General features: G+C 27.9%; 1 protein-coding gene across 3 annotated transcripts; it reads left to right on the top strand.

The window, feature by feature from the left end:
- The first annotated feature begins 3400 nt into the window (after positions 1–3400).
- On the top strand, positions 3401–8731 carry LOC113848499 (rac-like GTP-binding protein ARAC8). 3 transcript variants are annotated; one of them, XM_027478050.1, is made up of 8 exons: positions 3401–5820; positions 6089–6176; positions 6463–6572; positions 6660–6723; positions 7049–7113; positions 7195–7260; positions 7950–8044; positions 8458–8731. In XM_027478050.1, the coding sequence occupies exons 1-8, from the start codon at positions 5578–5580 to the stop codon at positions 8495–8497; spliced, it is 771 nt and encodes a 256-aa protein (XP_027333851.1). In that variant the 5' UTR covers positions 3401–5577; the 3' UTR covers positions 8498–8731. The 3 variants fall into 3 exon arrangements, with proteins under 3 accessions (XP_027333851.1, XP_027333850.1, XP_027333848.1); XM_027478049.1 differs by lacking the exon at positions 8458–8731 and adding an exon at positions 8119–8182 and having other exon boundaries at positions 7950–8071; XM_027478047.1 differs by lacking the exon at positions 8458–8731 and having other exon boundaries at positions 7950–8168.
- The last annotated feature ends 2822 nt before the right edge of the window (positions 8732–11553 follow it).

Genomic DNA, 11553 nt, shown 5'->3' with positions numbered 1-11553 from the left:
TATTTTATATATAAATGTTTATTCATAAGATTAAAATACGTATAATAAAATTTTTCTCAAAATCCATTACTTCTCTTTAAATGAATGATAGAATAGTTATTTTTAGATTATTTTTATACTTATTTCTAAAGTTGAATCCTTGTAATCTGTATAAATATTATAATGTGTTTAGTTATACAGTTTTGTTAAGTACTTGTCGAATAATTTTTTACAATTTAAACAAAAAATTTAATCATAAAATTATAAACCATAATTTATTAGTTTCATGTGCTTTTTTTCTTTTGTCAACAGTTTCATGTGCTTGTGAGGAGCTAACTAACCAACAAAATGGACATTTCTTTCATTTTATTTTTCAATAAGTGGGTATTTCAAGTTGGGCACTGTTGCATCTACTAAGGCCCATTTATTGATCCAAGCCCATTAGTTTTACATTATATTCGTCAATAGGCTAAGAAAGGATATACAAATTGTGGGCTTGATTTTTGGTTTGGAAAATTTTGAACAATGCCATAAATAAAAAACTACCAAGTAATTTTCATTTAAATGAAAAACTAAATAATAATATACTATAATGTTAGCAAGTTTTAGTAAAGTGTTCCCTTTTCAATTTTCTCAGTTTGAGAATTTCCTGCATTTCTGGATATACACTTTTATTTGATACTAACTCTTTCAATTTATTTATTTATAAATGAAATTTTATATAAACTATAAAATTAAATATTTTTAATAAATATTTAATAATTTTAAATTTATCATCTATTTGTTTTATTATAGTATTTTTCTGTTAACTTTTAAATTACTAAAACAGTATAAAAATTATTAATGAATGTTACAAGTCACTTGATATTTATATTTATTTAAGTAAAGTTTCAAATTTGAATATTTGTATATCTAAAAAATTTAGACTCACCTATCATATTTTAGTGTGCAACTCGTATGGATTCAGAATAAATCAGATGAAAAAAATAATATAAAAAATTTATTTATTATATTTAAAATTTATATAAAATTATTAATTAAAAATAATGCTTAATATTATTTTAAACAATACTTAAATAAATACAAATAAATTTAACTTTTTAAATAGACAGATTAAACAATAATATTTTAAAGTACACGTGCGTCTTTATGTTTTGTACAAAATCAATTCATATTATTGATAAAATTATTTTTGTTTATTATAAATAATATAAATTATAAAATTATTAATTAAAAATAATGCTTAATATTATTTTAAACTATACTTAAATAAATACAAATAATTTTAACTTTTTTAATGGATAGATTAAAAAATAATATTTTAAAGTACACGTGTGTCTTTATGTTTTATATAAAATAAATTCATATTGTTGATAAAATTATTTTTGTTTATTATAAATAATATAAATTTGTATAAAAATCAAGAATGATATTTAATTTTTAAAAGTTTTTAATATTTTATTTTATAATATAAAATAAAAATTATATTTAAATTATTCAAATATGTTTAAAGTGTTTAGAAAAACATAATTTTGCATATACATACTTTTACAAAAAAAAGAAAAAATCTGTGTATTAGAAATATATTATTAGATACATAGATTATAGAATAATTATTATATACAGATGTATAATTTATATTATTATTATTTTGTTTCCTTACAATATTATATATATCTCTGTGTGTAAACAAGCTTTTATTTCTAGTTTAATTTTTCAACTTTGACATAATATAATTATTAAAATATTACTATAAAATTATAATAATAAAAATAATAAAATAATATTACAAACATTATAATTATTCTATTATAAACTGTAAAAAACTATAATTTATATTTTTATGAATTTATCTATAACTGATCAGTTTATAAAATATAAATTTTTATAGTTTATAATATAATAATTATAAAAATTAATATATAATAAAATATTGTATAATTATTAATTTAATGAAAAGTTATTATGCTATAACAAAAGGTTAAAGTATTATACTTTTATAGTAATTTTATAAATATTATATTTATTTATATGTATGTACGATAATTGAATAATATATATTATAATTAAAGACAAAAAATATAAAAACAAAAGAAAATAGAAGTTAAAATTAGAGATTAATTTCAAAATGAAGTTAGAAAATTATTTATGCAGCAAATAACTGTGATTCGCTACCTCTACATTAACATTCATATATCATACCATGCCCTGCAACATTGGAGTCGCAGTTCTACCATCACAAGCTTACAGAAAGAAAAATGTCATGGCTGAATAAGTTAATATGCTTCAAAGAAACAAGAGAATCAAAAGCAAATTATGTAGTAGGAATTCTAAATCTCCCTTACTGCTTGATTAGAGCATCTAATGAGTTTCGACGATAGCGAGGGGATTTCATTCCATTGAAACATTGATCCATGCAACTTCTTCAAGTAAGAAAAACAGTTGCTTCTAACTATCATTACATGTGGAATTCTCTTTGATACGATATATACTCTTCTTTGTTGATTGATAAAGATAGAGAAAACCAACATTAAAGATTGGGTTTCAACTTGTAGACAACCTTGCTCTCACTTATGTGCTTGGTTTGAGGATTTTTGCTTGCAGATTTGTGGATTGTTGATTGGATTGAAGATATGAGATGATGGAATTGAATGTGTTCCTTGGCCATTGATAGTCTTCTGAAAACTGAAGCAACATATCTTTCAAAATGACAATTTCATAATTATTTCCATGCATAAGTATTTTAGCATTATATATTAAAATTTTAGGGCAAATAAACTAAATTTTATTTAGATGCAACAACCTTACTGAAAGGAGAAAATCTGATAGAATTGCGAAGCCGTTTGAATTTTATTTCCGACACTTAAGTTTTATCCAATCAAAAATCCGATTGCAAGGTGTAAAAGTGATCTCTGGCTTGGCTCTTATCTTTTAATAAATAAAAAATTGTTATGGTTAATCTAATACAACTAGTATATTGATTATGTTCTTCAAAGGACCCCTTGCCCAGTACACAAGCATTAATAATTATTTCTGAATCTACTGCTAAAAAAAACTCTGCAAATATATATATATATATATATATATATATGAGCTATTTGTTGCAGAATAGAAAGAATAAATTGAGTAGAAATTAAATCTGTATCTCATCTCCCAATAAATTAATGACTAATCATCATTAACAAATAGGATGGGCTAGCTCACATGATATCCTGGAACGCCCATAAAACAACAATAAGAGTCATCATAACTAATGACTTTTGTAAATAATAAACATAAAAAATAATAAGAAATTCATCTTAACAATGGCAGTGTATGCCTTGAGAAGAAGAAAAACATAGTTCCCAAGTTAAGGAAAGACATGACTAGGACTCTGGGAGGAGTTTTTTTTTTTTTTTTTTCATTTTTTTAATCCATTTAAAATAAATTGACTTAAATGTCCTTTGTCTACTGAGGTTGTTTCATGCAAATGAAATCTTTTTGTCTTAAAATTTTGGTGTACAATATTAAAATATACTCCTTCTAAAAAATTATTTAGGTATATCTGCAAATCCCAAATTTAAAGTTTTACTTTAAACGAACTAAATTCCTTATCACTTAAATTAACAAGTTTTTTAAAATTTCAAAATACATTGTCTGAAAATAATCGTAAACAAAGAAAAACATTTATAATATATTGTATCAACATATAAATTTTACTAAATCATGAAAACTCTTTTGTTGAATTTTCATACAAATATTTAAGAAATCGCTGCTAAGGCTGGTAAAGAGGGTACTGTGAATGATATTTTAGTTTCAAATTAAAAAAAAAAGTATTAGCTGAATGAAATGAAAATTTATTCCATTTTATCCAACTTTAAACGATCTAAATAATAAAAACAGTATCACTCCATTCTATTCTACTTCATTTTATCCATTTCCGTAATCCATATATTAAAAACTAAAGACTCGTTTCATCTTACAACCAAGCATCATCGAGGAACACGAGAAACAATGTTGATTATTATGAAGATTAATTTTCAAGCATGAGCATTTTAATTTGCCTCAATGAAATTGATTTAAAGTTTAAAAGAAGGCAAAAGAAAAAACAACAATGATGTCTGAGGAACTGTTGAGAAACATAAAACGCGAAGATGGGAAATTATAATTCTTGAGCTAGATTTTGCAGGCAATATAGTGTAAGGATAGTTTGATTTGTGTTCATAGTGTTCCTATGGATCCTTTTGTGGGCTATCCCTTTTTATCATCGATGTTGCTTAATGTTCACTTAAACATTCAACCAACCCGTGTTAATGCCTCTAATAATGTGTAGCCCCCCATCCTTTTCTCCCCATAAAGCCACCACAACCTCACTCAATGAATCTTTATGCTGCCATAACCGACAATTCTTTACTTCTTTTACCTTTTTCTTTTTCATGCATTATAGTAAAAATACAAATCATCTCTAACTTTAAGACTTTTCAGTTTTTGTTTCTATTAATGCTCTTATAATACAACGTAATTGAAATTAATTAATATGTAACTATTACAAAACGCAATATGTTAGTAAAATATGTATTATATAATTTTTTAAAAAATCACTGCCCCGACATTCCAACCCATCGTATGTTTCGTCCTCCCCACAAATCACATGTTTAAGGTAAATTGTTTTTTTTTTTATAATATTTATTTTATTATATGGTTTGTTGAATCGGTTCCTTTTACTTTAACTTGACAAATACTAATTTTATATTTGTTAACATTATTCACACATGATTTTGAAGTCTTTTGAGTTCTTATTTTACACTTCTAGCGATGGATTAACGTGCTTGCTTTGGCTGCATTATCAATTCGTTGTTTTTACAAAATAATAAAAACTTAGACTAAATTTTTCTTGAACTAAGTGACATTTGTCAGTGTCTTACAAGCTCTTTCCTATTTGAGAATATAAATAAAATAAACAAATAAAAAACTTTTAAACATTAATGTAATAACCCCTGTGGTGATGATGAGCTACACCACACACATGGTAACAGTGGTCACCATGGTTGTTAGTTATAAATGCTTCCAACTAACTTCAACCCCCTGACCCCCTCAGCCTAATAATAATTTTTTTTAAAATCTATGCACATGATGTAAGAGTGGGTAACCAACCCATCATTTAATTTGTGTAATATTAAGTAACACATGTTTATCTTTATAAAAAATTATTATCAATATTAAAAATATTTATGATTTAAAAATTATAAAATATAGAACTAATTAAATAGACAAAAATTATCTCAATTTGATAATAACTGTAAGACACACAAAATTCATTTTAATAATAACTAATATAGCCCTGCAAGGGTGCAACATACTGCTACTTAAATATTTAAAAACATAATAAAATCACATTTTAATATAAAAATTATAATTTGTAGCATAAATTTGTATTTAAGTAGATTTACGTAAAATCAAACACACTGTAGAGTAATGATATTTGATTTCCATATTTTAACTTAGGAAAGTATTTAGTTTAATTTCCCAAAGCCGAAAAATAAGGCAACTAAAAGGTAAAAAAGATGATAAACTAAAAGTGATTTGAAAAAAGAAAGGTACAGCTTGAGTAAGGAGTGAATGAGTGAGAATCATGTGAACTGCCGCCACATACACACACATAGACACACTATCTGTCAAATTCAGCAAAACACGGTGTTTCAGAGAGTTTCTTCTTATTGTTGTTGTGGTTGCAGTGTTGGGACCAAATCAAATTCAATGGCTGCAACTGCTTCAAGGTTCATCAAGTGTGTGACCGTTGGGGATGGAGCTGTAGGCAAAACCTGCATGCTCATTTGCTATACAAGCAACAAATTCCCCACGGTATCAATTCTTTGCTGTTTATCTTCTCTCTCATTTCTGTCAGATTTTCAGTTGTAGTGTTCAATTGAGATCATTATAAATTTCATGCACTCAGTGTTCCATTTCGGGAAGGAGGGAATGTTGTAATTATCATTGAAAGAACCAAACTTTGTATCTGGGTATCTTGATTCTGTTGAATTTCTTTATGTATAGTGTAACGGAGTCTGATATTTTTGCTTTTTAACCCCTATGTTGGATATCTCTGCTTGTGGGGTTGTTTGGCTATCAGGACTATATTCCAACAGTGTTTGATAATTTCAGTGCAAATGTGGTTGTTGAAGGCACAACTGTCAATTTAGGCCTCTGGGACACTGCTGGTATAATTTACACAGACTTGTCAATTGTCAATTGTTGTAGTGTATATATAGGGGCCTAAAAGCATCAGTGATGAGAATAGATGATATTGACCATTTAATCTTACATAGATGATCAAGGTAAGTTTTAATTAAGACTTATCTTGATCATTCAGGTAAGATTAAATGGTGGAGATTAGCTATTTTAATTCTCACAATGGGTGCAATTTGATTTCTTATGGACCTGAGAGAATTTTGTCAAGTCCAATTGCAAAGGTTATGTTCCATTTGCTTCCACTGTCTTTCTTAGGGCAAGAGGATTACAACAGGCTGAGGCCTTTGAGCTACAGGGGGGCAGATGTCTTTGTCTTGGCTTTCTCGTTAGTGAGTCGCGCCAGCTACGAGAATGTGTCGAAGAAGGTGTGCTTGAGTCTCTGAACTGTATTAGTACTTTGATATGTCTTGTTGATTTCTCTTTTATTTTCTAATTTTGTATGTACTGTTCAGTGGATCCCTGAACTCCAGCATTTTGCTCCTGGCATTCCAGTGGTGCTAGTTGGCACCAAATTGGGTAAGTCATCGAGTAATGGTCATAAAATTTGTCTCAATCCAATTCTATAGTATCTTCTGTTTATAGTTCTAGTTTCTTTGTTATGGCCAATTTGTTCATAAAGATTTACCCTACTGCAGTAAAAATTAGATCTGTTAAACTAGAACCCATCAATACCAACACCATATTAACCATAGCTATAGGTCCATGCTATATGTATATATTAGATTCTTTAGGCTATCATTTTGACATGGAATTACAAGATATCTTGAACAACATAACTTGGTAAAATCTTCCCAAAGTTCGGGGACTTCTACACGTAACACTATTTATGATAATCATGTAGATCTCCGAGAGGACAAGCACTATTTGGCTGATCATCCTGGTTTGGTGCCAGTGACTTCCGAGCAAGTACAACGTCTTACTTTATTAGCTCTGTACAGAATTTTATAGGCAGTGCTTATTGAAACTGTTGTTTTGGTTCATAATCAGGGTGAGGAATTGCGTAAACTGGTAGGAGCTACATATTATATTGAGTGCAGCTCCAAAACTCAGCAGGTATGCTTATACTACCATTTTATTCTTTCAACACCTTAATGTATTGATCTTGAGTGATGTATAGACAAATTTTCACATTCTATTCAAAAGAAAACTAACTCAACTCTAATTCAGAGCATTATATCAGATTGTTCACCATTACATTACTGAGTAGAACATACTTCGGACATAGTACTTACTGCACTGGGAAATGCAAGGCTAAGGGAACAATTTATTTTGAAATTATGCGCTGGAGAGAAAGATGGATCAAATTTAAGATAATAGAATTAAAAGGATTTGAGGAAAATCTTGGTAAAGTCCAATGGTACCAATTGATTGATGTAGTTGACTACACCTAGGGGAAAAGGTTTAAGTGTTGTAAATATGTTTGGTGTGCGGCAATTGGGCAAAAAGTTTAATCAATTTTGAGCAGGAACCATAATGTTAGTGTGTTTGACCAGAAGTTGTGATTTCTATATGTTACCCGCTCTAGGAAGTTAGTTCTCTTAAGAGAATATGCAAAAGATTCTAATTGTCCCTAATGATTACTTTGGATTTGAAATGCACACAGTAAAACTAAGCTTGAAGTTATATCTACGTCTCAGTTTTGCTTCAGAAGATAGTGTTTGCCAGTTTTGCAGATAAATACCTTGTGTTATTTTTAAAATTCTGCTGCAAATGACCCATATTCTTAATCCAATTAATTCCAGAATGTCAAGTCAGTTTTTGATGCTGCTATCAAGGTGGTCATCAAGCCTCCACAAAAACAAGAAAAGAAGAAAAAACCACATCGAGGGTGTCTACTGTCAGTACACTTTTTCCATATGATATCTTACAGCTTTATCTTCCATATGTCAGGACACAAATTTCATATAATAACACTCCTGCACTTGAAACTGTCTTCCTACTTCTGAAAAGGGATAGGTCAATAAGTGTTTATTGATTTCATATTTACTATCTAGCACTCACAATCAAAATTATCCATGTATGTATGATATACCCAACTGAAAGAATAAGTGATATATGGTTACAATATCTAATAAGATAGAAGATGTACACTAGATGGTGGAATGGCTTTCTGCTTTCAGTACATTATTATTATTATTATTAGTCATGACGAGCCTTTTGTTGGTTATTTATTGATTGTATGTTGTTTAAGGATTATCATGTACTCTATTCTTCGTGGGTTTAATTTAATCTGTCTCAATGAAATTGCAGAAATGTCATCTGTGGAAGGAATATAGTTCGACTTAAATAAAACATCTCAACCGTATTTCATCAAAAGCTTTTTTTTTCGCGATGGAGAAAATGTCATCAATCATCATTCTGTAGAAATTTTAAATTGACTTAGGTCCTTTGGCTTTTTAAAATTTCTTGATAGGTTCATGTCTTGAGGAAATATTGAACTTGGGGAAAGATTTCTTGTAAGGAAAGGACCGTCAAAGCCAATTATTCTTGGCTAGCTATTATTATGTTTCTGTTGATACATCGTACATATATGAAATCAAAAGTGAAGATCATTTCACATTTGTTTGTTTCATTCACATCTATGATTGAAAAAATGGTTTTTGATTGAGCTAGATACATTTGAAAAAATATATTTTGATAGAGCTGTGTGTTTTATGTTTACTATGTTATAATTATTTTATTTTTCATTTGAATATTTTTATTCTATAATCAGCATCCCAAGAGATTCATTAACAAGTCCATTATAATTGTATATCAACTGAACTTGTTTATGGATTTTATTGAGAATTGTTAAAATTGTAAAGTAAAGAAATGTGCAATTTCTTCATACACGGACGGGGAAATCGTGGGTTTTCTTTCTGCTTTTTTTTTTTTGGGGGGGGGGGGGGGAGGGGGATCAACAGTAATAGACTTGCACTAAGAAATCCAAACACAAGTGAAGCCTGGAATGGAAGATACCAACGTAACATCTTCAATTATTTTTCACTGTAACAAATGGATCTTTCACAATTAAAAGATGAACCTTTATTTTTGGGGTTAAGTTTCTTAGGTCAACATAGGAATCTGTTTTTGGGGGCGACCCAGATAGGAATCTTATTTAGGAATGGATTCAAATTGGTCATTCGGCCTGCACGTCATGGTTTGTTATATGTATGGGCTACTTTAACAATAAATTTTGATAGTGTATAAGCATTCATAAAACAAGACGTCGTGGATCAGGACCACACCAAAGCCCCAACCCAAGACACATCATGAGAATTGGCGTAATGTTGCATGGAAAGCACAATAGAATGTGTTACGTGCATATGTTTACATTTAGTAGTTATTTGTCCATGAAAATGTTAGCCATACATGGAGTCGATGGTTTCTTTTTAACCATCATTTTGAAGAAAAAAATTTGCTTTATTTATCTATATTTAAATTCAAGATAACATTAATTGTTATATTTTCAATGTACCTTTATTTTGGAAAATGGATAATATCAATTATTTTTTAATTAACCAAAAAAATTATTAAAAAAAGATAGAATAAATTAAGGGCCAATTGAATTTTTTTTAAAACTACGTACATATTCATTGTATTTTCAATTTGTGTATAAAAAGCTTAAACTAGAAATAAAAAAAATTATTTTATTTTTAAATTTAACATTGCAACTATAGATTAGGGATAGAAATAGGTTATATTGTTCAAAAAAAATTTATGGCTTAATTTTTTTTAAACCTAGCTTGTGCTATTTAAATAATATGATTAATTAAAAATTGATAAAAGATTTAATTAATTAAATAGATTAAATTTAAACTTAAAAAAATCTATTAAACCTATTATAATTACTTATTTAAATCTCATAAAATTTATGATAATATATTAAATAATATTATATAAATTATAATATAATATTATATTAAATAATTAAAATTTAAATAAATAACATTTTAAATTAGAAAATTTAATTTTTTTCATTAAAGTGTAAAAATATTCTAAAGAATCTTACTTGGTAAAATTTTTTACATTACCGTTATTTAATCTCTTATAAGCATAACATTAATTTACATTTATGTTGTCTTAATTACATTTATTATAGGTTTGTCTCATCTGTTATTTTTTTACATACTTATTTATATTATATATAACTTTTTTTATTAATTTTTTTTTATTTTTAGATTAACAGAATGACTTCTTCAATTAAAAATAATAAAATAATTTATTTATTTATTTAAAAAATTTAATACAAAATAAATTAATAGGTTAAAGCAAATTTTTAAAAAAATTAAATTAAATTTGATAAAAAAACATGTAACAAATAATAAATTAAAGTTAAATTTTGAAATTATGAAATAAATAAGACCTATTTATATAAAGTTTAAGTTAACCTATTTAATACAGGAAATAGGCATTGAGCTTTTAGCAAGGACAATAATTTCTCAATAGATTGGGCACTGTTCCAAATATAAAACAAGTCGTATTACGTCAATAAAATCAAGTATGAATAATGAATGCTTTTAAAATAAAAACGGGTGACGAAAGAAAGATAGAATGCGCCTTTACTACATAATTGAGGCGCGTCCCTTCATTAAATCTTTAACTTTTGGGACTCAAAATATACACACACAGAGACGTAACAATATAACTGTCCCTTGATGACAGTGACACCATGTTTTATTTCAAACTTTCACTTCATATAAAGTCTTGAACAATGCCTTTTTTTAAGGCATAAAACCCTTAACTCGTTTGGGGTGTGAAAGAGAAATTAAAATATATAGATTAATTTGGGTTACCCAGTAAGGTGATGTCACTTTGTAGTTCAGAGAGTCACGCAAAGAAGGCAAGGTAAAAATGCACATTGCATGTGTATAAGTTGTCTCTAAGCACATGGAGTGCAAGATCATAGATAAAGAAGGCACTAACAACCATATCTCGTGTTTCCAAGACTGAGAAGGCATAGTGATTTCGTGACCCTAGCATGGGAAAGAACCAGAGATAGAGGCTTTGGGTTTATATGGACATCCCTAGTGAGATTGATAGCAACACCCACGTTGTGTTGCTTGGTTTCTTTGTCTTGGTCCATTACCAACCATTATTTTATGTTTCCCACATCACTATTTCAATCATTCTTTTCATCACTGTAGACATTTCCTCCCTCGCCATTTTTTTGGGTTAAATTAATACTCTGATTAATGTTTGGTGATTCCAATTGCTTTATCATATTAATGCCCACTTTGTGGTTATCCTAAAAATTTAATAATCCACCTATATGAATTTGACATGTCTTCAAGTGCAATAGAAATATAGTACATGTAGAAAAGGACAAATGTTAGGGAGCTCAAGTTCTCTTACTTAAATTCCAAG

This window comes from Abrus precatorius, unplaced genomic scaffold (genome assembly GCF_003935025.1).
Source record: "Abrus precatorius isolate BTA unplaced genomic scaffold, Abrus_2018 Scaffold8, whole genome shotgun sequence".
NCBI lineage: Eukaryota > Viridiplantae > Streptophyta > Magnoliopsida > Fabales > Fabaceae > Abrus > Abrus precatorius.
The sequence above is the reverse complement of the archived record's forward strand: the minus strand, read 5'-3'. Positions and strand labels throughout refer to the sequence as shown.